Source organism: Bos grunniens, chromosome 5, assembly GCF_055505025.1.
Source record: "Bos grunniens cultivar Pamir isolate PY7600 chromosome 5, Bosgru_T2T1.0, whole genome shotgun sequence".
Taxonomy (NCBI): domain Eukaryota; kingdom Metazoa; phylum Chordata; class Mammalia; order Artiodactyla; family Bovidae; genus Bos; species Bos grunniens.
Window position 1 is genome coordinate 25,318,693 of NC_141169.1, and position 27,887 is coordinate 25,346,579.

Genomic DNA, 27,887 nt, shown 5'->3' on the forward strand with positions numbered 1-27,887 from the left:
CTTGGGTGTCCTGATATTGAACTGAAACTATTCCCATGGTTTCTGAATCCAGAAGTAGGGGCAGGTGAGGGCTTCTGCACATTCAACTCCATCATTACAATGACGGATGCATGAAGAGGCAGCCAAGCAGACTAATCCTGCAGGGCTCTCTGCATGGGCTGGGTCTGAGCCTTCCTTTTATTGAGGGGTAACAAAGAGTCGGACACGACTGAGCAACTGAACTGAAAGAGCTTTTTACTCTGTCAACAAATATCTCAGGCACTATTGCCATTTTCCCAGCCTTAATATTCAAAAATCTGAAATGCGGGACACAACGCATAATTCAAAGTAGAATGGCAGGAGTCACTGCCCTCCCTTTCACAAGGCAGGAAGGTGGCCAGTCAGCGTCCAGACAGTCCTGGCCTATTATAAATAGTCTTGTTTCTGCCATCTCTGAAGGCAACACAAATCATGTATAAAGTGTTTTATAGTATTGCACCAGTCAGCTAACTCAATCGTCAGGATACCTCAAACCCTGTGATTTAGACTCAAAAGAGTGGGGAGCCTCGCACCTTTGAACTGCCTCTTTGACTATTCCATGTCACAGCTTGCTTGAGGTGAGGGGAGGAAAACCAAAATGTTCTCCATTAGAAAATCAATGTAAATACCCTGGAAAGCCAGTTAATAAGCATAATGGTTTAGAAGAGAAGTAAACAGAGTGGTTTATTATTCACAGCACAAGTACGTATTTTAAACTGTGGCTGTATCACGAACACATCGATTGCTGGTTAACTTTTTATTTTTTTAAGGCTTCTTGTTTGGTTGCTTATGTGTTATGGTTGAATTCTTAAGGTATTTTACTCACATTCAAACAGCACCTAATCCAAGCCTCTTTCCCAGTGTTTTTACCTAAACCCTCTGTGAACCATAGTTTCCAGTTTCATAACATATCCAGTCCTTAGGTGCCAAGTTAACAAAGAAGGTGCCCTCATACTGAAGACCTCTGTGGGCTCATTTCCCTGTTGAAAACCTGAATGTGCTTTCACAAGCTGTAACTCTAGCACGAATCCCAGCTCTGCCTGGTGGATGTGCACAGAGACGATACGGCATTTCCCCGAGCTCCAGTTTGCAGCTGACGACCGAGGTTAAGACTACTTTATAAAAAAATAAATAAATAAAACACACACACACACACACACACAAAAGACTACTTTAAGTGATGATTTTGACTCAGGAAATTTACTAAATATCACTGAATTACACACTTACCATTGGCCAGTTTCATAATATGTAAACCATTCCTCAATAAACTTGTTAAAAAGTTAGTTTTTTAAACTTGTGGTGAAGGCAAGAAGCCATCAGTGAAAATGAGCAAGTAGAGAGACAGGCTCACTGAGGAGAAGAGATCAGGGCGAGGCGGGAGTAAACAGGCGAAGCCAGAGGCCCAGACAGAGGCCCTCAAGTGTTCCCAGGTGTCACGTCCTATTTAAAACCCTCTTCCTAGATTCCCCTGACTCTCTTCTGCCCCTCAGAGTTAAACAGGCTCTTTTCTAGGCTGTATTTCGGATATGCTTTTGTAAATGCAATTATCACATTGCATAGCAAATATTTCTTTAAAAGTCTGCTTTCCACTTAACTGTGAGTTTTTGGGGTAGCAGTCCTGGGCAGTCCTGGTCCCTAATTTAGTCTAATAAGGTTTAAGAAAATCAGATGAATGAAAAAATGAAGAATTACCATTGCTGCAAAAAGTAAACAAAAACAGATGGCTTTGAAGAATCAATTAACTGTACACGTATATGCAAAGCACTTAGTACAATGTTTTCATGTCATGAGCGTTAGTAGACGGTGTTTTTCTTTATTAACAACAGTTGCTAAGAACTACACTACAGAAAGAAGTCTTTTTTGAAACTACTCTAACCTGCAAAATAGAGATGTCCAAATGCATAGAAGGCCTAATTTTAGGGGACCCTTGTCTTATTTCCAAAACTTAAGGGCCCAGATACTGGCCAGATTTCAAAGAACCTCACAGAGCTATCTACAATTTGTGATCAAAATCCTCCAAGGTCACAATTAGCAGCAATCCCACTCTCAGTTAACCTTGTACTTGCAAGCCGAAGCCATTATTGAGTAGTACTTGTTGGGCTGGCTGAGAATTCATTCTCCTCAAGTTTGATCTGAATAAAAAGAGACAAAAGGCAGCAGAGAGTAAGGGAGGGAAGAAGCGAGGGATGGTGTTCCTGACTGTCTCCTCCTCCTCTTCCCAAAGGTAAGCTACTGTCCAGAGTGTCAGGAACTGCTGGACTATTGACTTAGCTGGCACCATAGGAGACTGCTTCAGCCATTCAATAGTATTTACTGAGCCCCTCCTATGGGTCTGCCATTGATCTAGGCACTAGACACATCAATGAACAAAGCATTTAAACATACTCAAGAACAATGAGGTAAGGTGACACTACTATCTGACATCAGGCATTAGCAAGATCTGAAAAAAGAGACCACAGATTCATCCATATATGGAAACCTGATAAATGCAAAAGGTGGCACTTCACATTCGTGAGGAAAGGATGGGAATTCAGTAAGTGTTGCTGAAGTGGTTGGTTATCAACATGGGGGGAAATACTAAATTCCTAACTCACTTAATATGTTGAACTTAATATCAAGTGGGTTAATGGTCTAAATACAAAGTTCAGTTCAGTCACTCAGTCATGTCTGACTCTTTGCGACCCCATGAACCGCAGCACGCCAGGCCTCCCTGTCCATCACCAACTCCCTGAGTCCATCAAGTCAGTGATGCCTTCCAACCATCTCATCTTCTGTCGTCCCCCCCTCCTCCTGCCCTCAATCCCTCCCAGCATCAGGGTCTTTTCCAATGAGTCAGCTCTTCGCATCAGGTGGCCAAAGTATTGGAGTTTCAGCTTCAACATCAGTCCTTCCAATGAACACCCAGGACTGATCTCCTTTAGGAGGGACTGGTTGGATCTCCTTGCAGTCCAAGGGACTCTCAAGAGTCTTCTCCAACACCACAGTTCAAAAGCATCAATTCTTTGGTGCTCAGTTTTCTTTATAGTCCAACTCTCACATCCATACATGATCACTGGAAAACCATAGCCTTGACTAGACGGATCTTTGTTGGCAAAGTAATGTCTCTGCTTTTTAATATGCTGTGTAGGTTGGTCATAACTTTCCTTCCAAGAAGTAAGCGTCTTTTAATTTCATGGCTGCAGTCACCATCTGCAGTGATTTTGGAGCCCAGAAAAATAAAGTCTGACACTGTTTCCACTGTTTTCCCATCTATTTCCCATGAAGTGATGGGACCAGATGCCATGATCTTAGTTTTCTGAATGTTGAGCTTTAAGCCAACTTTTTCACTCTCTTCTTTCACTTTCATCAAGAGGCTCTTTAGTTCTTCTTCACTATCTGTCATAGGGGTGGTGTCATCTGCATACCTGAGGTTATTGATATTTCTCCTGGCAATCTTGATTCCAGCTTGTGCTTCCTCCAGCCCAGCATTTCTCATGATGTACTCTGCATATAAGCTAAATAAGCAGGGTGACACTATACAGCCTTGACGTACTCCTTTTCCTATTTGGAACCAGTCTGTTGTTCCATGTCCAGTTCTAACTGTTGCTTCCTGACCTGCATATAGGTTTCTATATAGGCAGGTCACGTGGTCTGGTATTCCCATCTCTTTCAGAATTTTCAGTGTTTGTTGTGATCCACACAGTCAAAGGCTTTGGCATAGTCAATAAAGCAGAAGTAGATGTTTTTCTGGAACTCTTTTGCTTTTTCCATGATCCAGCAAATGTTGGCAATTTGATCTCTGGTTCCTCTGACTTTCCTAAGACCAGCTTGAACATCTGCACATTCACAGTTCACATACTGCTGAAGCCTGGCTTGGAGAATTTTGAGCATTACTTTACTAGCGTGTGAGATGAGTGCAATTGTGTGGTAGTTTGAGCATTCTTTGGCATTGCCTTTCTTTGGGATTGGAATACAAACTGACCTTTTCCAGTCCTGTGGCCACTGCTGAGTTTTCCAAATTTGCTGGCATATTGAGTGCAGCACTTTCACAGCATCATCTTTCAGGATTTGAAATAGCTCAACTGGAATGCCATCACCTCCACTAGCTTTGTTCGTAGTGATGCTTTTTAAGGCCCACTTGACTTTCCATTCCAGGATATCTGGCTCTAGGTGAGTGATCATACCATCATGATTATCTGGGTCATGAAGATCTTTTTTGTACAGTTCTTCTGTGTATTCTTGCCACCTTTTCTTAATACCCTCTGCTTCTGTTAGGTCCCTACCATTTCTGTCCTTTATTGTGCCCATCTTTGCATGACATGTTCCCTTGGTATCTCTAATTTTCTTGAAGACATCTCTAGTCTTCCCCATTCTGTTCTTTTCCTCTATTTCTTTGCATTGATCACTGAGGAAGGCTTTCTTATCTCCTCTTGCTATTCTTTAGAACCCTGCATTCAAATGGGTATATAAATACTAAAGACAAAGCTTAAATTCTTTTTAGGAAAAACATATGTAAATATCTTTAGTTTGCAGACAGGGAAGGACTCCTTGTGAAACCAAAAGCACAAACCACAAAGGAATGAACTGGCAACCTCAAATACATTAAAATTTAAAATATTCTATTAAAAAAGATAAACTGGAAAAATTGCAACTCAGTAAGAAAAAGACAATATAAAAGACAAATAAGCAAAATATATGAACTGATATTTCACAAAAGAGGAAAGTTGAATGGCAAATGAATACAAAAACCTATGTTCAACTATACTTGTAATCAGAGAAATACAAATTAAAACCAGTGAGATAATATTCTACCCATGTCTGATTTGCAAAAAAAAAAAAAAAAAAAAGTTACACTCTTGACAGTACCAAGCATTTGGTAAAAATACAGGCCATTCATAAACTGCCGATCAATCTCTTTAGAAGAGTATGGCAATATCCAGCAGAATGGACAGTACGATTACCTTGCAGTCCCACTACCCACCTCTAAATACCCTGGCAAACAAGTAGATACACAGAATAATACAGCAGCACTGCTTTAAAACAACCTAAATGTATGGCAAAAAGAGAAAGGATAACTTAATTACACAGTTATTTCATTTTGTGAACATACTATAAAAATCCATTATCAGCTATTGGTATCAAATGGATAAATGCCACATCATGCAAAAAAGCAAATTATAAGAATACATAATACATTCATACGCACACATATGGTGTATATGTTGGGATACATACAAAATTTAAAGACAGGCAGAATAACAGTGTGTCTTACTTAAGGATCTATGCATATATAATAAAGCATAAAAGGTCATGGAGTCTGTCACGTTAACCCCTGTCCTCCCTGATCCTCTGCATCCTGCTGCTGTTACTTAGCTCCTCAGTCGTATCTGGCTGTGCAACCCTACGCTACAGGCTGCCAGGCTCCTCTGTCCCTGGGATTCTCCAGGCAAGAATACTGGAGTGCGTTAGCCATGTCCTCCTCCAGATCTTCCCAACCCAAGAGTTTAATCTGGATCTCCTGCATTGCAGGCAGATTCTTTACCGCTGAGCCACCAGGGAAGCCCCCACTGCATCCTATCAGTCATTAAGTTCTACTGACTCTACTGCCAAAACACGACTCAAATAGAACAAGCCCTTTCCCTTTACCCCCTGGTCATGGTCATCGGGATCAATGACTGATAGCCTCCTAATCAGGTTTCCTACCCCAATTTTCCACCTCCAGTCCATACTCCACATTATGGGCAATGGAAACTTCTGAAGCAAATGTCTGATTTTCAGAAGTCTGCTTAGAAGCTCTCAATGGCTTTTGGTTGTTCTTTGGACACTTCTCAACATGACCTCCACAGCCGACGGGGCCTTTCCCCTTCTCTTTCCCTCCTCAACTATTGTGTGCTCCCTTGCGCTCTAGGCAGCAGCTACTCTACATGCCTCTCGCTTCTTTTGGTGTGCTACTCCTCTCCCCATTTTGCACACACTGTTTATCCCACATGGAATGAAATCCTCCTCCTCTTTCCTGGTTGCCCTGCTCAGGCTTCAAGTCTCTGTCAACAGTCACTTTGTCTGAAAGCTTTTATGAACCTTCCCTCCACCCTGCCCTGAGTAAGAAAGGACCTTCTAGCTTGCCGACAAAGGTTTGTATAGTCAAAGGTATGGTTTTTCCAGTAGTCATGTACGGATGTGTGAGGTGGACCACAAAGAAGGCTAAGCACCAAAGAATTGATGCTTTTAAAATGTGGTGTTGGAGAAGGCTCTTGAGAGTCCCTTGGACTGCAAGGAGATCCAACCAGTCAACCCTAAAGGAAATCAATCCTGAATATTCATTGGAAGGACTGATGCTGAAACTGAAGCTCCAAAATTTTGGCCACCTGATGCGAAGAGCCAACTCATTAGAAAAGATTCTGATGCTGGGAAAGACTGAAGGCAGGAGAAGAAGGGGATGACAGAGGACAAGATGGATGAATAGCATCACCGATTCAATGGACACGAGTTTGAGTAAACTCCGGGAGTTGGTGAAGGACAGGGAAGTCTGGCGTGCTGCAGTCCATGGGGTTGCAAAGAGTCGGACACGACTGAGCGACTGAACAACCACCTCCACCACCTTTGCAACAGCATGCCACCACTCGCAGAACTGCTTCACCACCTCCTCAGACAGACTCCAAGCCCTCTGACAAGATCAGTGCCGCTCAGAGCTCATTCACTCACCATGATATCTAGCACACATTAGGAGGTTCATTTGAAATATCTGTTCCATGAGCGTTACCACGTTACATTTAGTCCACGTACAAACAACGCTTGCGAAACCACCTCAGTTGTTTCCTTCAACTTGAAGATATGCAGGGCTCTAAATTCAGAAAGCCATGAATTACCTGCGGTGTTTATGTTTTATCCCCTCTGCTGCTTTGGTAAGCATTGTTTGACACCAGAGAAGCACTCCATCAAAAGGAGCAAGAACTGGCAAGACTCAGAACCAGCTAGCTTGATTCTCAAACCTTAAAAAAAAAAAAAAAAAAACTCCATGTATTTTCAAAGGTCAACACCTCGGTTACAAGAGAGACATAATGCCTGAAATCTTGTTAGGATTACCATGATTAAAGTGGAAAGGTTTTTGGCAAAAGGACTGAAAGTTTATTCATTTATGTTTTTTTGCCCAAAGATTTTTGGTCTAAGGCTCATGTGGCTATGCTTAACAGCTGCCAAGGATAGAGGCTGCCTGCGAGTTCACCAGCAGTTTACCTAGAGCTGCTGTTGCTGCTACTGCTAAGTCACTTCAGTCGTGTCCGACTCTGTGTGACCCCATAGACTGCAGCCCACCAAGCTCCCCTGTCCCTGGGATTCTCCAGGCAAGAACACTGGAGTGGGTTGCCATTTCCTTCTCCAATGCAGGAAAGTGAAAAGTGAAAGTGAAGTTGCTCAGTCATGTCCGACCCTCAGTGACCCCATGGACTGCAGCCTACCAGGCTCCTCCATCCATGGGATTTTCCAGGCAAGAGTACTGGAGTGGGGTGCCATTGCCTTCTCCGTTACCTAGAGCAGAAGCTCTCAATTTTAAATCCCCAACCTTCCATCCCATTCTTTTTTTTTATTAGCATAAACATTAAGAACACAGACTCTGGTGCCAGGATGCCTGGTTTAAAATCCGTGCTACATCATTTATTGGCTGTGGTATCCTGGGCAAATTACTTAGCTGGTCAGCATCTCTAGCTTCCTCACTTGAGCATGGGGATAAAATGGCACTTATTTAAGAGGTTTGCTGTGAGGATTAAATGGGCTAATTACACATAAGGCACCTAGAGTAAAGGCTCCATAAGTGTCAGACATATCTAGGGCAGAAGAATAGGTTTGGAGGAGCAGGGATGTGAAACAGAATGGATAACACGGAAGCAAAAGTCATCTGCTACATAATAGTAACAGAGCACTTTGGACAGATTATTACTCAGCCTTCAGAAAAATCCATTAATGCAAGTGAGCCAATCCAAGTCACATGGCTAATAAACAGCTGAGCTGGATTTGAATTCAGGCCATCTGTTTCCAGAGATCAAGTCCTGAACCACTATGAAATCGTGTCTCCTACCTTCACATCTGCCCCTTCGGGAATGGGATTCCTGCCTCGAACAGGAGAAAGTGAAGGAAAAAAAGATGTAAGGAGTGGAAAAGAAGAAAGAATAAACAAAATAAGGTCAGACTCAACTACTTCTGAATTTAAGTGATAAAGTGACAGGTTTCCCTTTATCATCCCTTCGCACAGAGCCTACTATCTCTGTGGTTGACACTCTACTGTGAATCTGGTGAGCCAGGATGAAATTAAAGTCACTGTGAAAGACTGCAACAGGATCACAGATCCCTCTCGACTTGGTAAGACCCAAATGTGAAGTGGACCTCACAGTCATGAAATGAGAGGGTGGGCAGGAGTGCCGTGCACTGAGTATCAGGGACACAGAAATGGTACCCCTACCCAGAGCATCAGGACAAGCTGCAGGGCTTTAGAGTTAGACACACAAAGGATTCACACTGTTGTCTGGCCCAGAGCATCTGAAAAAAACGACTTGACATCTCTGAGCATCACTTTTTCTATATGTGAAATGGGAACAAGAACACCCCCCTCTTCACGGATAAACCACACTGCTACAGTGTCAGGAAGAAACGGGAAGACAGCACTAACGCATGGCAAAGGCAGGTGAAGAGCGAGAGCAGACTGGTAACTGGTGGTGGTATTCGGTCACCAAGTTGTGTCCGACTCTTTGTGGCCCTATGGACCGCAGCACGCCAGGCTCCCTGTCCTTCACTATCCCCCAGAGTGTGCTCAAACCCATGTCCATTGAGTTGGTGATGCCATCCAACCTGTGTCACCAATCTTGTCTTCTGTCACCCCTTCTCCTCCTGCCCTCAGTCTTTCCCAGCATCAGGGTCTCTTCCAGTGAGTTAGTTCTTCGAATCAGGTGGCCAAAGTACTGGAGTTTGAGCTTCAGCATCAGCCCTTCCAATGAACATTCAGGGTTGATTTCCTCTAGGACTGACTGGGTTGGATCTCCTTGCTGTCCAAGGGACTTTCAAGAGTCTTCTCTTGCACCACAATTTGAAAGCATCAATGCTTCAATTTGGTGATACCTCTTTCTTTTTTCAATTTAATAAACTTACACAGCACTTACAATATGCCAGGCACTGTACTAGTCAGTCACTTTACAATTATTAACTTATTCAACTTTTGTGGCAGATTGTTTGCCAAAATGGGAAACATTTGGCAAACTTACTGTATCCTTACTGTATCCTTGTCCTTGGAGAGTCCCCTCCCACATGGACTCTAAGGCTGGCCGGATACCTGATTTGCTCAATGGGACAATAGCAAATACGACATAAGCAGAGATCTGAAAAACACTTGTGCTTTGGGGTTTGCCATCTCTTGCTGCTTTTTTGAACCCTGAGACCTCCACATGAACATCTGCCACCCTAAATGAGGTCCCCGAAGACCAACTCGCTTGTTGACTGCCGGACATGAGTAAGGCCACCCTAGATCCTCCAGCTACCAGCTGACCCACCAGGACCACAAAGCTGGAGAGGACTCAGTGGAGCTCAGTCGGGTTGGCCAAGCCAAGAAGAGCCACCCAGCCAACCTACCGACTCACAAGCTGAGTAAAACAGTTATTGTCTTAAGTCACTAAGCTTTGGGATGATTTAACAAATCAACACAAACTGATACAACCTTCATAACTATTGTGTTAAATAGGTATTACTCTTATTCCTATTTTACAAGTCAGGCAAGGGAGTTAAAGAGAGGTTAAGTGACATGCACATACTGTTAAATGGCAGTCAAGTCCACCCCAGGCAATCTGGCTTCTAAATATGGGCTATATTTGTGTGTCTATATATTTATATAGATACCTCCCCAACACTATGCTGCTTTACCTAACAAAGGTAAAGACATTTGTATCAGTTGATCCAGACATTTATCACACAGATATACTCATATGAAATCATGTATATATAAGAGTATTCAGCACTGCTGATAGTAGCAAGGCTAGAAAAACCAATTCCAGCAGATCCATGTAAAGATACCACGTGAGGCCATAAAAAGAACAGGTAGCTCTACAAACACCAATCTTGTGTACACAGAAAAAAGCAAAATGCATTTATATGTTAGCATTATATGCTAACATTTACATTTGTGTGTAAAAAAGCAGGGTGGGGGACGTGAGTATACATCTGCTGTGTCTCTGCACAGACTATTTCTGAAAGTACACAAGAAATGGGTTTAACCTCAATCATTTCTAGGGGAAGGGAAGCAGCTAGCTGAGCAACAGAGTAGGAGGAACAATGTTCACTGTAACCTTCGTATCTTTTAAATTTTATGTAAATGCATCACTTATTAAGTGTCACTTTAAAGCTGTTACAAACATGAAGGGAGATGACCCATGGCTGGCACAGATAAGCCATCAATAAGTAGTAACTACCATTGTCCTTATTTTTCCACAGTTGATTTCTAACTCCTTTTTTCAAACTTTAAACTTTTTTTTTTTTTTGGAAGAAATAGAATGGTGTTTTTATTCTCAGCTGGCAGTGAAGGGACCACAGCATGCTCCTGCCTCAAGAACTACACCCCTAAGGCAAGTGCTCCCAGCCAGGAGTCTGTGACAAGGAAGCAAAGGTGGCAGGATCTTGCTTTCTTCCTCTTGCACTGTTTCAAAGGCAGTCATAAACTGGCGTCAGTAACCCAGCAACTGCATCTGGCAGTTTCTGACATGTAACTACAAGGGGAAGGGTGTTGTAAAGGTAAACACCAGATAGGGGATGTATGTATTTAGCATAGAGGCAAGTGAAGTGTAGCTCCTGCAGAGTTAGAGGGCAGAAAAACAAACTTAGTTACAGACGTGCAGAATTAGGAGCACTTTTATCTTTTTCCATCAGAGGGCAGACAGACTGAAAAGCACAATCAGAAAACTAACCAATCTGACCACATGGACCACAGCCTTGTCTAACTCAATGAAACTATGAGACATGCCGTGTAGGGTCACCCAAGATGGATGGGTCGTGGTGGAGAGATCTGATGAAATGTGGTCCACTGGAGAAGGGAATGGCAAACCACTTTAGTATTCTTGCCTTGAGAACCCCATGAAGAGTATAAAAAGGCAAAACTATAGGACACTGAAAGATGAACTCCCCAGGTTGGTAGGTGCCCAGTATGCTACTGGAGAAGAGTAGAGAAATAACTCCAGAAAGAATGAAGAGACAGAGCCAAAGCAAAAACAACACCCAGTTGTGGATGTGACTGGTGATGGAAGTAAAGTCTGATGCTGTAAAGAGCAATACTGCATAGGAACCTGGAATGTTAGGTCCATGAATCAAGGCAAATTGAAGTGGCAAACAGGAGATGGCAAGAGTGAACATTGACATTTTAGGACTCAACAAACTAAAATGAACTGAAATGGGTGAATTTAACTCAGATGACCATTATATCTAATACTGTGGGCAAGAATTCCTTGGAAGAAATGGAGTAGTCATCATAGTCAACAAGAGTCTGAAATGCAGTCCTTGGATGCAATCTCAAAAAACGACAGAATGATCTCTGTTCGTTTCCAAGGCAAATCATTCAATAACACAGTAATCCAAGTCTATTCCCCGACCAGTAATGCTGAAGAAGCTGAACAGTTCTATGAAGACCTACAAGACCTTCTAGAACTAAAACCCAAAAAAGATGTCATTTTCTTTATAGGGAACTGGAATGCAAAAGTAGGAAGTCAAGAAACACCTGGAGTAACAGGCAAATTTGGCCTTGGAGTACAAAATAGAGCAGGGCAAAAGCTAATAGAGTTTTGCCAAGAGAACGCACTGGTCATAGCAAATACCTCTTCCAATAACACAAGAGAAGACTCTACACAAGATCACCAGATGGTCCAATACAGAAATCAGACTGATTATATTCTTTGCAGCCAAAGATGGAGAAGCTCTATACAGTCAGCAAAAACAAGACCTGGAGCTGACTGTGGCTCAGGTCATGAACTCCTTATTGCCAAATTCAGACTTAAATTGAAGAAAGGAGGGAAAACCATGAGACTATTCAGGTATGACCTAAATCAAACCCCTTACAATTATACAGTGGAAATGAAAAATAGATTCAAGGGATTAGATCTGATAGATACAGTCCCTGAAGAACTATGGACAGAGGTTCGTGACATTGTACAGGGGGCAGGGATCAAGACCATCCTCATGGAAAAGAAATGCAAAAAAGCAAAATGGCTGTCTGAGGAGACCTTACAAATAGCTGTGAAAAGAAGAGAAGCAAAAAGCAAAGGAGAAAAGGGAAGATATAAGCATCTGAATGCAGAGTTCCAAAGAACAGCAGAGAGAGACAAGAAAGCCTTCCTCAGCGATCAATGCAAAGAAAAGAGGAAAACAATACAATGGGAAAGACTAGAGATCTCTTCAAGAAAATTAGAGATACCAAGGGAACATTTATGCCAAGATGGGCACAATAAAGAACAGAAATGGTATGGACCTAACAGAAGCAGAAGATAAGAAGAGGTGACAAGAATACACAGAAGAACTGTACAAAAAAGATCTTCACAACCAAGATAATCACAATGGTATGATCACTCATCTAGAGCCAGACATTCTGGAATGTGAAGTCAAGTGGGCCTTAGGAAGCATCACTATGAACAAAGCTAGTGGAGTTGATGGAATTCCAGTGGAGCTATTTCAAATCCTGAAAGATGATGCTGTGAAAGTGCTGCACTCAATATGCCAGCAAATTTGGAAAACTCAGCAATGGCCATAGGACTGGAAAAGGTCAGTTTGCATTCCAATCCCAAAGAAAGGCAATGCCAAAGAATGCTCAAACTACTGCACAATTGCACTCATCTCACATGCTAGTAAAGTAATGCTCAAATTCTCCAAGTCAGGCTTCAGTGGTACGTGAACCGTGAACTTCCAGATGTTCAAGCTGGTTTTAGAAAAGGCAGAGGAAACAGAGATCAAATTGCCAACATCTGCTGATCATCAAAAAAACAAGAGAGTTCCAGAAAAACATCTATTTCTTTTTTTTTTTATTTAAATTTATTTATTTTAATTGGAGGCTAATTACTTTACAATATTGTATTGGTTTTGCCATACATCAACATGAATCCACCACGGGTGTACACGTGTTCCCAATCCTGAACCCCTCTTCCACCTCCCTCTCTATTTCTGCTTTATTGACTATGCCAAAGCCTTTGACTGTGTGGATCACAATAAACTGTGGAAAATTCTGAAAGAGATGGGAATACCAGACCACCTGACCTGCCTCTTGAGAAACCTGTATGCAGGTCAGGAAGCAACAGTTAGAACTGGCCATGGAACAACAGACTGGTTCCAAATAGGAAAAGGAGTACGTCAAGGCTGTATATTGTCACCCTGCTTATTTAACTTCTATGCAGAGTACATCATGAGAAATGCTGGGCTGGAAGAAGCACAAGCTGGAATCAAGAATGCCAGGAGAAATATCAATAACCTCAGATATGCAGATGACACCACCCTTATAGCAGAAAGTGAAGAAGAACTAAAGAGCCTCTGATGAAAGTGAAAGAGAAGAGTGAAAAATTGGCTTAAAGCTCAACATTCAGAAAACGAAGATCATGGCATCTGGTCCCATCACTTTATGGTAAATAAATGAGGAAAGAGTGGAAACAGTGACAGACTTTATTTTCTTGGGTTCCAAAATCACTTTAGATGGTAACTGCAGCCATGAAATTAAAAAACGCTTATTCCTTGGAAGAAAAGTTATGACTAACCTACACAGCATATTAAAAAGCAGAGACATTACTTTGCCAACAAAGGTCCCATCTAGTCTAAGCTCTGGTTTTTCCAGTAGTCACGTATGGATGTGAGAGTTGGACTATAAAGAAAGCTGAGTGCCGAAGAATTGATGCTTTTGAACTGTGGTGTTGGAGAAGACTCTTGAGAGTCCCTTGGATTGCAAGGAGATCCAACCAGTTCATCCTAAAGGAAATCATCCCTGAATATTCATTGGAAGGACTGATGCTGAAGCTGAAACTCCAATACTTAGGCTACCTGATACGAAGAGCTGACTCACTGGAAAAGACTGCGATGCTGGCAAAGATTGAGGGCAGGAGAAGAAGGGGACGACAGAGGATGAGATGGCTGGATGGCATCACTGACTCAATGGACATGAGTTTGAGTAAACTCCAGGAGTTGGTGATGGACAGGAAGGCTTGGCGTGCTGCAGTCCATGGAGTCACAAAGAGTCAGACACGACTGAGCGACTGAACTGAACTAAACTGAACTCACCAATGGGAGTGGTTGGAGTGGCTGCAGACAAATAGGCCAGGTGGCAGGCATTTCCCTTTCTCGGGGTCTGCTGACTCACACTGAAGGGCTGCAATCGCAGATCCATGTCTCAGGTCTTTCCTTCAGGGCCACGGATGAACATTATCCTCCTGGAATTTAGGCTCCGGGTCCTGCTTCGAAGTTATTTATAAGTGATTCACTGCTGACTCCTCCTTCTTCCACCACCCCCAACTACTCCAAACTTTAAACTTTCTATTTTTTTATGGTAACGATAACCCTATATGCGAGGCAGCAAAAGAGACACAGATGTATAGAACAGTCTTTTGGACTCTGTGGGAGAAGGCGAGAGTGGGATGATCTGAGAGAATAACATTGAAACATGTATTTTATCATATATGAAACAGATCGACAGTCCAGGTTCAATGCATGAGACAGGGTGCTCTGGGCTGGTGCACTGGGATGACCCAGAGGGATGGGATGGGGAGGGACATGGGAGGGGACTCCAGGATGGGGAACACATGTACACCCATGGCTGATTCATGTCAATGTATGACAAAACCACTACAATATTGTAAAGTAATTAGCTTCCAATTAAAATAAATAAATTAAAAAAAAATAAACTTTCTATTTTGTATTGGGGTATAGCCAATTAACAACCTTGTCATAGTTTTAGGTGAACAGCAAAGGGACCCAGCCATACACATACATGTATCTATTCTCCACTGAGTACAAATAAGTTTTTAAAGTAACTCTTGAAACCCTTGGCTCTCATAGGAAGGAGCTCATTTTGGATGCAAAATAGAGAACAAAATGTTAAACCAGCTACATGAAGAGGTGAAAGAAGAATCGAGCAGGTGGCTTCTCTAGAGGTCACCTGAGGTTCAAAGCAGAGTGGTGTATGCACCATGCCAGCTTCTCCCGGCAGAAACCCAGTTACTGGGCATCTTCTGTGCTGCCATTCTGAACACCCTCATGCACTTTCCCTTTCAATCAAAAACTCCAGGGAAAACAGTCACTGCTTTCCACGTAATAGAATTTACTCTGCATTTACTGATCTACAATGGCTGAATGGTCACCACATGCATCTTCCTAACAGCAAAATTATCTCTTCAGGACCAGAAAAAGTCCGAGACAGGAGTGGACAGTTTGCAGGCAACAGAGTAGACTGGCAAGAGAAGGGTTTTGGGGTCAGGCAAGCCCGGGTCCAATTCCAGCTCCAATACTTAGCTGGGTGGCCTAGAGCAACATACTCAATGTTCCTGAGCTTGTGACTGCATCTGTAGAATGGTGACAAGAGTTACTATTTCAGGGGGCTCTTATTAATACGTGTACCACAGTAAATGTTCACTGAATGCTCACTATTTTCATTATCACTGGGGCATTTTAACCAAGGCCCAACCACCTTTTTCTATATCTCTCTCTCGCTCTCACATACACACATTCACACAGTTAGCAACCTTAAACATACATGTGGATTCCTATCCCTTCCTTCCTCCCACGTCAGCAACTTCAGTTGACTTTACCTCCAAAATACCTCCCCCGGCTCCATCACTCCTGCACTCAAAGGTGGCCTCCCTCTACCACTACCATTTCCATCCCATAATCCATTCTACACACATAGCCAAACTGATCTTCAAACAAGTAAAGCAGACCACATCATTCTACTCCTTTAGTTAAAATTCTCTTCTAAAGAGCATTCCTCTAACCAACAAGGACCTACGGTATAGCACAGGGAACTCTGCTCAATATTATGTGGCAGCCTGGATGGAAAGGGAGTTTGGAGAATGGATACATGTATATGTATGGCTGAGTCCCCTCACTGTTCACCTCGAACTAGCACTATATTGATAATCAACTATACTCCAATACAAAATGAAAAGCTTAATAAAGTGGGAAAAAAGAGCATCCCTCTGCATTTAGGCCTAAATCCAAATTTCTTACCAAATTTCTCCATTCCACTCTCCTCACCCCACTCTGCTTCAATTCTGGTATCTTCTCTCTGTTTTTCACACAGGCCATGCCTGCTCCTACCTCAGGGCCTTTGCATTTGATGTTCTTCAGGCTATAGCACTTTCCTCAAAACTTCACATAGCTGACTTCCTTTCCTGTGTAATTCACAGTTCAAATGTCAACTTCTTGGAAACATCTTCCCTGCCCACACAAATTAAAATGGTTTCACTCCCGGATCCACTTTCCATTCTGTAACAGAACAAACCCAACTCCATATTGACCTATTCCTTTAGCTTTAATCTTTGAGCTCTGTTGCCTGAGCTTAAGTCATAGAGGTTCTCCATCCGTTTGTAAAAGAATATTGCCTATAGCCTGAAATACACAGGACAGCCCATTCCCAAGGCTCTGACCTTTAAAAGTATAACACTTTCCCATCCATATAGAGACAAAAAGTTGCAGAAGAGAGAATAACTTTAGTCTTGTTGAAGATTTATGGGAACATTGTGACTAGACCCTCCTGGACAGCTGCAAGAACAAGCTTGATTCTGGCACCAAGGAGTTTGCAACAGTCAGCCACACTCCCTCCCGTTTTAGTAGTATAAAAGCAGCCGGAATTCTAACTTAGGTAAGATGGATTTGGGGGACATTACTCCACCATCTTCGTAGTCTGCTGGCTTTCCAAATAAAGTTGCTATTCCTTGCCTCAACAACTCATCTCTTACTTTATTGGCCTGTGCTTTATTGGCAGTACAAGCTTCAGCTGGCGACAATTCCATTATCCTGCTTTATTTTCTTCATAGCACTCATCACTATGTAAAATTATTTGAATATTTGTTTACTTCTGTATCATCTAATTTCTCAACCAGAATGTAGCCTCCAAGAAAACAAGGTTTTTAGCTATCATCTGCTCTCTGTACTCCTAGAGCTTAGAACAGTGTCCACACATATGTTTAATACATATGCCTTATGGTGGTGGTTCCCTCGTGGCTCAGATGGTAAAGAGTCCCCCTGCAATGCAGTAGACCTGGGTTCAACTCCCTGGAGAAGGGAATGGCTGCCCACTCCAGTATTCTTGCCTGGAGACTCTCATGGAGGGAAGAGCCTGGAGGGCTACAAAGAGTCACAAAGAGTTCATGGGGTCACAAAGAGTCAGACATGACTGAGTGATACTAAAAGACAGTAACACTTTGCACTCCTTTATAGTGGTGGTGGTGGTGGGTGTTTAAAATGCAAATTGCTGAGCTCCAGTCCTAAAAGTTCTCATTTAAAATAACTGAGGTTGAGCCCAGAAATCTGCCATTCTAGCAAGCATTCATCTCTTTCATCCTAAAGAAGGTAGTATGCAAATCTCATTTCAAAATACTTTGGTCAGTGCCCTCCATCCTCAAATCTAGATTCTCCATCTAACACACCTTACCTAGTCCTACAGATCCCATCTCAGTTGTTTCCTTAATAACCCTAGTGGCACTCAAAGTAAAACGAGGTTACTGAAATTGGAGTTTAAACAAGTAATCCCGCCAGTTTCCATTTCTGCTGCTCTTCTGATGCCAGGCATGTCAAACTAGCTGGCCAGCCCCACTGGAATCCTGTTCTCCCCAGACACACCTGAGCAGGTCTGGACTCACTCCAAAGGCAAACCAGGTAAATTTCCATGTCAGCTCACTAATAGATTTTCCAGAGGCAGCTGAGGCCAATTCACACTTGCTCTACATAAACTCACTCTAAATATCACCCACCCCCACCAAACATTAGACTTACCCTGGCACCACCTGCTAAAGGACAGGCCAGAGTTCCCTTTGAAACACCCTAGCCCCTGAGAGGAAGAAATCTTTGAAAGGGTCACAGGTGACCAAATTAATAAGCACATACATAGGGCTTCCTAGGCGGCTCAGGTGGTAAAGAATCCTCCGTCAGTGGGATTTTCTGGGCAAGAGTACTGGAGTGGATTGCCATTTCCTTCTCCAGGCAATCTTCCCGACCCAGGGATCGAACCCAGGTCTCCTGCATTGTAGACAGACGCTTTACCATCTGAGCCACCAGGGAAGTCTTGAAAGGGTCACAGGTGACCAAATTAATAAGCACATATGTAGGGCTTACCTAGGCGGCTCAAGTGGCAAAGAATCTGTCTCGCAACACAGGAGACATAGGCAAGAGAAACCGGGTTTGATACCTGGGTGAGAAAGATCCCCTGGAGGAGGAAATGGCAACCCACTTCAGTATCCTTGTCTGGAAAATCCCATGGACAGAGGAGCCAAGACGCACTCTCAAAAGAGTCAGAGGGGACTGACTGAGCTGAACACACACACATACCTTAGTCACAAAGCAACCCAACTCCAACCCAGAGAAATTCACAAGCTCTGGTGAATTACTGTTTTTCCCATTTCCTCTCTCAACCTTGTCTCCTCAGAAAACACTCTCTGCTCTGGCACATAAACTGTCATGAACGTTGGTGTTTAGGAGGTCTGGGGAAATGTCACAGTATCTACCTGGATCTCCTTGAATTTCCTCTGCTCTCTCTTCTACTCTGTAAGTGCCGAGATCCTGCATTTGATTAAAGCAACCTGGTCCCCAAGATTAAGATCCAAACGGCATGGGGGGACTGATAACTCAGAAAATCACCAACACTTCCATGGCAATCACCGACACTTCCATGGCAATCACCAACACTTCCAGGTTAATCAGCTCCCGCAGACAGGCAAGATTAAACTGCGCAGGACATGTGAGCGTGCTTTGCAGGGCGGACAACAAGCACCACCAACCTTCAAACTGTTCCTTGGGGTGGAATAAACCCTGCACTTCAGCCTGTGGATTGGAGTTCCCAGCCACACCCCCCCCCCCCCCACCTCCTCCAGAAGCTCTGGTGAAGGGGGAACGGTGTGAGCAAGACCCTCACACTCGCGGTTTGGGGAAGGAGCCGCTGTCGAGGGCGCCCCCAGCCCCGACGGAGGTGCTGGGAGCCGGCCTCCGGGACTCCGCGCGGGTTCCCGTCGGTGGGCAGCGCCTGGCTAGCCGGAGCGACTAGAGTTTACACTCCGCGCCTTCCAAACGCCATAAGCGAGCGCATTTCTGGAGAAGACTGGGGACCACTACCTCCTCCAAACGCACGCACCCGCCGCGGCGCCGTCACTTGCAGGACTCGGGCTGGGGCCCGCCGCTCCCTTCGTGTGCGCCAGAGGAGCCCGAACCGTGCCTGCCGGCAAAGTTTCGAGGCTCCCGAGGAGCGAGCGAGGCGCCGAGCTCAGAACGCAGCGGCGAGGCGAGCCGGCTTGGGGAACGCGGGGAAAGGGGCTCTCCTCAAAACGGGGGGCGCAGGGTGCGGGGAAGAGCCCACCTCGGGCTCGGGGAGGCGCGGACACAGAGCTCTCGACGTGTCCGCGCGGCCGCAGGCAACCGATGAACCCGATGCCCTCAGGCGAGGAGGGATCCCACGGTCCCCCGTGTACCCCCAAACCGTCGGAAGGGCGCCGCCCCCCTCCGCACGCCCAGGCTACGGCCGCGGCCCCGCGAGACCCACCGTCCCAGCCCTCTGCCCTTCCCGCCCGGCTCCCCAGTCGCCCGGAGCGGGGCGGGAGGGACGCGCTCTCACGCTCCCCGGCCCCTCGCGCTTCCGAGGCGGGGCACACTCACCCTCCGCATGGTGCCGGGACGGTGCTGGCCGGGCTCTGCGGCGCGGGCACGAGGCGACGGGGCGGGAGCGCCGCTCAGCTAGCCGGGAGGGCCGCGCTGCCCCCACCCGCACACGCGTGCGCCGCGGCTGGCGAGCGGGCGGACCGGCGGGCCGGGGCGGGGCGGGGCGGTGGCTTCCCGGCGGCTGGGTCCTCGGGTCCGCCCCCTCCCGCGTGCCTAGCTCGGGGACCTCCCGCTCTAGGGGCCTTCCTCCCCGGTCGCGGCGGCCCCACCTTCCTCGAGGCGCGGCGCCCTTCTCCTTCTCGAGGTCGCGCCCCACCCGAAGAGGAGCCGGTCCTCGCGGCCACCTCAGCACTGGGAGACGGCTGGAGTTGAACGTGGGGACCCTGCGGGCACCCAGTTTAAGGAGCAAGAGGGATTGGTGGAGAACTGAAGTGAGAGTTCTACCCACTTTGAAAGTACTTCTGTACTGCCCGTTGGATGGGAGGATGCCTGCTAGTGTCCCATCCCCTCTATAATAGAGTCAGCGATTAGGTCTTTTGGAATCAAGAAACCTTTGTCGGGGGAGCGGGGGTGGGGGAGAGTTAAGTGTGGGAAACCGCAGATCAGCCTGAGGCAGGAGGAAAGACAGCCTCACGGAACAGAGATGATCTAGTTTTCCAGATGAACGAACTCGGTAGGGCCAGGGCATCCTCATTACTGAAGAACCCACAGGTCTTCCTGGCAAACCCCTGCTTGCTAAGCTTGCTCTTCACAGTCTCCCCACCCCCACCCAAACTTCTCCAAACAACAGAGAAAGCCCATCCCCAACTGCTGATGCTGGGAAAAGGATGAGGGGCACGGGATCTAGTCCTCCGGATCAAGAAAACACTGCACACCTGGAGCCAGAGTATGCAGGAGCCAAATCTTCAAGAACAAATTAGAATGGAACGATGTGTGCAGGTCTTCGGGAAGAAACCTGGCCTTTCTCTTTTCAGCTTCTATTGCTGAACAAAGTAAATCAAATAGCAAAGAATTCAAGGCAGCCTAAATTCAATGTAGAAGAGAAGAAAAAAAAAAAAATCCCTGTTTACCAAAAGAGCCTTTGAAAAACTTACAAGGACGCTTGTGTTTTCAAACCCAGCTGTGACAGGTAAGCAGGCAACAGCAGTAGGAACACAAAGGCTTGTGCTGGGTAAACACTTGTGAGAATGTTGCATCTTTTACATTGCCTGACTGCCAGTTATTCTGGCAGCTCACCGCTTACTGCTGTCAAAGATACACTGTTGTAATTTTCTAAGGTTGATAGTGTTAACGGCACCAATTATTAAACAGACTAAGTACTTTTATGATCAAATGAATGAAAATATTTTGTCTAGATATCTCTTGGGTACCTACCAGCACAGATAAGAGGAAAGACTGATGATGTATTGGGAGAAAAAGTAAAGAAAGGAAATTCATGAACTCTGCTAACCCACTTTTTATGTATTTATGATCTGCATGCATAAATACATGAGGTTTTTGCTCCCTTGATCTGAATCCTTCAGACTGGCCTTTGATGTTTTGCCTTTGGGGAAATAACAGTTGTAGCCAGTGTACTCACTCATGCACCATAGGCTTTACCTCTGTTACCACTTTCAATCTATACAACCCTATGAAGTGAGTACTACAATTTTATGGTTTTTCAGAGAGCGCTACAGAGAGGGTCAGTCATTTGCCCAGGTTCATACAGCTTGTTAGTGACACAGTCAGAATTTGAACTCAGGCAGTCTGACTCCAGGGCCCATCCACTTAATCCCAGTGCTTTACTACCCTGCTGTGCTCTGCTTCATGTAAAAGATGCAGCAGTGAAAAATGTTACTCAAAGTTAAAACATGAGCTCCTGTCATAAATCATGTAAGTTGCTTGCCATCTCTGAACCTTGGCTTCCTCATCTATAAGATGAAAACTTGCACTAAATAAATGCATTAAAGATCTGTCGAGAAATAAAGTTCTAGTTTAAAGTATTATGTACAAGTGAAAGTCCCTCAGTCATATCCGACTCTTTGCAAACCCATGTTTTATACAGTCCATGGGATTCTCCAGGCCAGAGAATTGGAGTGGGTAGCCATTCCCTTCTCCAGGGGATCTTCCCAAACCAAGGATAGAACCCAGGTCTCTCACATTGCAGGCAAATTCTCTACCAGTGAGCCACCAGGGAAACCCAAGAAAACTGGAGTGGGTAGCCTATCCCTTCTCCAGTGGATCGTCCCAACACAGGAATCAAACCGGGGTCTCCTACATTCAGGCAGATTCTTTACCAGCTGAACTACTAAGAGAAGTTTGGAGTATTCAGTTCAATTCAGTTCAGTCGCTCAGTCGTGTCCTACTCTTTGTGACCCCCATGGATTGCAGCACACCAGGCCTCCCTGTCCACCACCAACTCCCGGGAGTTTACTCAAATTCATGTCCATTCAGTCAGTGATACCATCCAACCATCTCATCCTCTGTCATCCCCTTCTCCTCCCGCCTTCAATCTTTCCCAGCATCAGGGTCTTCTCCAATGAGTCAGCTCTTCGTATCAGGTGGCCAAAGCATTGGAGTTTTAGCTTCAACATCAGTCCTTCCAATGAATATTCAGGACTGATTTTCTTTAGGATGGACTGACTAGTTGGATCTCCTTGCAGTCCAAGGGACTCTCAAAGAGTCTTCTCCAACACCACAGTTAAAAAGCATCAATTCTCTGGTGCTCAGCTTTCTTTATAGTCCAATTCTCACATCCATACATGACTACTGGAAAAACCAGAGCTTAGACTAGATGGACCTTTGTTGGCAAAGTAATATCTCTACTTTTTAATATGCTGTCTAGGTTGGGCATAACTTTTCTTCCAAGGAGTAAGTGTCTTTCAATTTCATGGTTGCATGAAATTATGTTTAGAGTATTACCATGTGAATGTATTGTGCTCAGCACTGCGGGAAATCTTAACCTAGAGGTACGGAGTTAGTAACTTCATGGGTTTCTATAATATCTCACCAGAGCCTCTGGTTTTGTAGTGCTTATGCTGCTTTCTACAACACTACCTCTCTCTCCTCCTTCTAATGAAAGTCCTTTCCTTTGTGAATGCAATTTGTAATCTAATTAATGTTAATTTCTTACTCAACTTGAATAAGGACCCTGGTATGAAGGGGGAAGTTTGAGTTAACTAATTGTTATGGTGATCTTCAAGCCTTAGTTAGCTTAAATAATTTTTAAACTCCCTTCAGAAACCAACAGGATTATTCAACTGTATCAAATAAATGACAACATATCATTTGTTAATGGAACAGAGTGATACTGAAGCTCATCTATGGAAATCCCCATGTTTCCAATACTATCATTAACTAATTTGAAGAACCAATTTAAAAGTGGAACTAGATTGAATCAGATTTTCCTCTTTTTGCAGGGGAGGGCCTCTGTTTCCTTTATATACATAAAGCATATTCAAAGGGTTTTAATGATAAGTTATATTGCTGGTTCATATTATCACATCTCCATCAGCCTTCTATACTGAGATATATTACTATTTGTTTCTTTGAAAACCACCTAATATTTGAGAACATAGTATATTTTTTTTCCTTTTTTTTTTTTTTTCCAATTGTGTAACAACATTTCCACCAGTCTCAAACAGTGGTATTTAGTCCTCTTGATCTTCAGGCCAGATTTATAGGTCCTCCACTTAAACACAGCAGGAAATGTACTAAGATTATGGGGCCAATTTAACTTCTTCCATTAGTTATTAACAACCATAGGCATTTGATATAAAACTGGGCAAAAATGAACCCATTTGCAATTTCACATAAATAGTAAAAGAGAAATGAATAATTTGTCTACTTTTTGTAGATAAGAAATGTTGCCAATTAGCATAACTTCTTACCAGTCTATCATCAGCTTGAAATGACTTAGCAATGGAATATTGTTTTTCTTTGCCAATGTTCTTAAATCAGATTCCTTCAGAAAGCATCTATTAAATACCTACTAAGAAGGACATACGGTATTGGTTGAATCAACCCATATTTCCCTGAAACAGATCAAGAATAATATAAGGAAAAGAAATGGTCATAACTACGTATGCCCCAGGCACCATGACAAACCATTTTACATGTATCAATCTGTTTCATCCTCACAAAACCCTACCAGATATTTGTTATTATCTCCATGTGATAGGTTAGGAAACTAAGGTTTATCATGAATAAATCCCTTCCATAGGTATCAAGATTGCCGGGAGAAATATCAGTAACCTCAGATATCCAGATGACACCACCCTTATGACAGAAAGCAAAGAAGAACTTAAGACCCTCTTCATGAAAGTGAAAGAGGAGAGTGAAAAAGTTGGCTTAGAGCTCAACATTCAGAAAACTAAGATCATGGCATCCGGTCCCACCACTTCATGGGAAATAGATGGGGAAACAGTGGAAACAAAGACAGACTTTTTGTGGGGGGCACCAAAATCACTGCAGATGGTGACTGCAGCCATGAAATTAAAAGACGCTTGCTACTTGGAAGAGAAGTTATGACCAACCTAGGCAGCATATTAAAAAGCAGAGACATTACTTTGCTGACAAAGGTCCATCTAGTCAAAGCTATGGTTTTTTCAGTAGTTATGTATAGATGTGAGAGTTGGACTATAAACAAAGCTGAGCACCAAAGAATTGATGCTTTTGAACTGTGGTGTTGGAGAAGACTCTTGAGAGTCCCTTGGACTGCAGGAGATCCAACCAACCAGTCCATCCTAAAGGAAATCAGTCCTGAATATTCATTGGAAGGACTGATGCTGAAGCTGAAACTCCAATACTTTGGCTACCTGATATGAAGAACTGACTCATTTGAAAGGATTCTGATGCTGGGAAAGATTCAAGGCAGCAGGAGAAGGGGATGACAGAGGATGAGACGGTTGGAGGCCATCACCTACTCAATGGACATGAGTTTGAGTAAATTCCAGGAGTTGGTGATGGACAGGGAGGCCTGGCTTGCTGCAGTCCATGGGGTCACAAAGAGTCGGACATGACTGAGCGACTGAACTGAACTGATAGGTGGCATGGCTAATAAGTGGTGCAGATTTAACCCAAGTCTGTCTAACTCCAGAGCCCATGAGATTAACCAGTGACAAGTAGATGCTGATACATCACAGACTCCTCTCTCTAGAACTTCTTCAAAGCAGTGGAAATGTGAGCCAAGAGTTTTATATCCAGTAAAGCTGACTTTCAAGTATTTCTACTTGAATAGATTGGATTTAACTAAGAAAGTGGAGAAGGCAATGGCACCCCACTCCAGTACTCTTGCCTGGAAAATCCCATGGATGGAGGAGCCAGGTGGGCTGCAGTCCATGGGGTCGCTAAGAGTCGGACACGACTGAGCAACTTCATTTTCACTTTTCACTTTCCTGCACTGGAGAAGGAAATGGCAACCCACTCCAGTGTTCTTGCCTGGAGAATCCCAGGGACGAGGGAGCCTTGTGGGCTGCCGTCTCTGGGGTCGCACAGAGTCGGACACGACTGAAGTGACTTAGCAGCAGCAGCAACTAAGAAAGGGTTCTTGAAGAAGATGATTGTTGTTTCGGTTGCTAAGCCCTGTCCGACTCTTTTGTGACTTCTCTGTAGCCTACAGGCTTCTCTGTCCGTGGGATTTCCCAGGCAAAAATACTGGAGTGGATTGCCATGCCCTCCTCCATAGGATCTTCCCAACCCAGGGATCAAACCTACATCTCTTAGGTCTGCATTGGCAGGCAGATTCTTTACACTGAGCCACCCAGGAAGCTCTGAAGAAGATGAGTCCTTATCTTTTTTTAAAGAAAGGACAAGATTTAAATTAAAAGAGTGAAGACTGTTCTTGAGAGGGGTCAGCACAATGGCCAAAACATGGAGAAGATGACAATTAAAAACAAACAAACAAAAAAAGACCTGATCTCCTAAGGAGTCCTGGGGCACATGACTGGGGAGATATGCCTGGTGGCCAGTTAATAAGAGGCTGAGGATACTCATCAAGGTACAATCATACACATTCCCTTCATTTTTATTTGCACTATCACAATCACTCAAAAATATCCATTTATTTTGCTGTAGAAGTTCAGTGTGGTTGCTATGCCATTATTTTTCTTCTTGCCCTTGCCAAGACCTCTATGACTTCTCTGAGCCACAACCAAGGAATCGGGCACTCCATTAATATTATTTTATTTTTTTAGGTGCCTGAGGATGCATGATTGGAGAAAGAGTAAGGAAGAGCTTACCTGGAGTTGTGTGTAGACTTTGTCAGAGAAATTTAGTTCTGCTCTCTCCTGAGGTTCTTTGCAGGGTTGGCTCCCTAATTGGTATTTGAAAAGATAAAAATTCACCTATACTCCTCATACTGTTTACATATTTCCACATCCCTTTCTAGTCTCAATCCAAATGTGTACCTGCTTGCAATCTATTAACATGGCTTTCTCTTCTGTTAGACTCCTTTATAGAAGGCTTCTTAAAGTGTTATTAACTCAGTCATATCCGGTTCTTTATGACCTCATGGGCTGTAGCCCACCAGGCTCCTCTGTCCATGGAATTCTTCAGGCAAGAAAATTGGAATGGATTGCCATTCCCTTCTCCAGGGGATCTTCCTGATCCAGGGATCAAACCAGGGTCTCCTGCATTGCAAGCAGATTCTTTACTTTCTGAGCTACTATCGCCCATCTCCTTAAAGAAGGGACTGTCTTAATCCTTACATCTCTATGGCCTATCACAAAATAGGTACTCAGTATATGTTTAATAAATGAATGAATGATGTTAAAATCATATTGTAGTCTTCTCCTTTCCATTGACAAAAGATTTTCTATATTAATAATTATCTTTATTGATGCTTATATGGACATCTCATTGGTGCTGCTTCCCAGGTGGCTCAAGTGGTAAAGAATCCACCTGCCAACACAGGAGATGCAGGAGACATGAGTTCAATCCCAGGGGTGGAAAGATCCCCTGGAGGAGGGCATGGCAACCCACTCGAGTATTCTTGCCTGGAGAATCCCATAGACAAAGGAGTCTGACAGGCAGCAAAGAGTCATGACATGACTGAGTGCATGCATGCATTGTGAACATTGATATATTATCATTTAGCCATTCTTTCAAGTCATTCGAGTTCTTTCTACTCTTTAGAAATTCTTTGTGAGTTACTGAGTAGAGACATGACTTGATATAAGCAAAAATTTAGAGGCAAATAATATGAATGAGGTTGGTCAAATGGTCCAGATGTAAGAAGGCCAGTTAGGAGACTCACCTCAGTCACACAAAAGGGTGCTGATGAGGTGGCTAAGGCCAGGATTAAGATGATGGCTGTGGAAATGCGAAGGGAGAATTCATTTCTATGTCTACTGCTAAAGCTGGAAAGTTGTAATATGGGTTTATGTCTGCTGCTGCTGCTGCTAAGTCGCTTCAGTCGTGTCCGACTCTGTGCAACCCCATAGACGGCAGCCCACCAGGCTCCACCGTCCCTGGGATTCTCCAGGCAAGAATACTGGAGTGGGTTGCCATTTCCTTCTCCAATACATGAAAGTGAAAAGTGAAAGTGAAGTCGCTCAGTCGTGTCCGACCCTCAGCGACCCTATGGACTGCAGCCTTCCAGGCTCCTCCGTCCATGGGATTTTCCAGGCAAGAGTACTGCTGCTGCTGCTGCTGCTAAGTCACTTCAGTCATGGCAAGAGTACTACTGAGGGCTAAATATATGACAGACAATAGCAACATTGTTCTGTGTTGAAGGGCATTGTTTTAGCACCACGGACAGCTCCTGGCTTGCAAGGCAGGGGCTGTGGGTGGAATGGGGCCATTATCACTGTCTGATGGCTCCTCTGAATAAAAAGCAATAAATAGCATTTGTTGAGCATGTACTCAATGAAAGCCTTCCATGCATTAACTTATTTAATTTTCACAAGGAAGTAGGCACAGAAAGGACCCCCAAAGTCAGACAGATAACAAATGAGGCAGAGCTAACTTCTGAACCTAGGCATTCTGGCTCCAAAGTCTATTACATCATATTGTAAAAGACAATTACAGTTAAGTATGATAAATTATATGACAGG

The 27,887-nt window shown here is 44.1% G+C and overlaps 2 protein-coding genes across 7 annotated transcripts in view; one reads left to right on the forward strand and one right to left on the reverse strand.

The window, feature by feature from the left end:
- The window catches only part of TMCC3 (transmembrane and coiled-coil domain family 3), a 288,800-nt gene extending 268,809 nt beyond the window's left edge, over window positions 1-19,991 (reverse strand). For 3 of the 6 annotated variants that reach the window (XM_086399086.1, XM_086399088.1, XM_086399087.1), the window contains exon 1: window positions 19,852-19,991. In XM_086399086.1, the coding sequence (XP_086255212.1) occupies window positions 19,852-19,860 (9 nt within the window). In that variant the 5' untranslated portion in view covers window positions 19,861-19,991. Of the gene's footprint in view, window positions 1-6,866; window positions 6,990-19,851 lie in introns of all 6 variants that reach the window. The other 3 variants (XM_086399093.1, XM_086399100.1, XM_086399095.1) reach the window with 2 other exon arrangements.
- On the forward strand, window positions 19,486-26,604 carry LOC147371427 (uncharacterized). Its single transcript, XM_086399103.1, has 2 exons — window positions 19,486-20,983; window positions 26,028-26,604. Exon 1 carries the CDS (start codon window positions 19,618-19,620, stop codon window positions 20,224-20,226), a length of 609 nt encoding a protein of 202 aa, XP_086255229.1. The 5' UTR covers window positions 19,486-19,617; the 3' UTR covers window positions 20,227-20,983; window positions 26,028-26,604.
- The last annotated feature ends 1,283 nt before the right edge of the window (window positions 26,605-27,887 follow it).

What these genes read in the sequence shown, in the direction of transcription:
- LOC147371427 (XM_086399103.1), top strand. Translation starts at nt 19,618, where the DNA reads ATGAACCCGATGCCCTCAGGCGAGGAGGGATCCCACGGTCCCCCGTGT.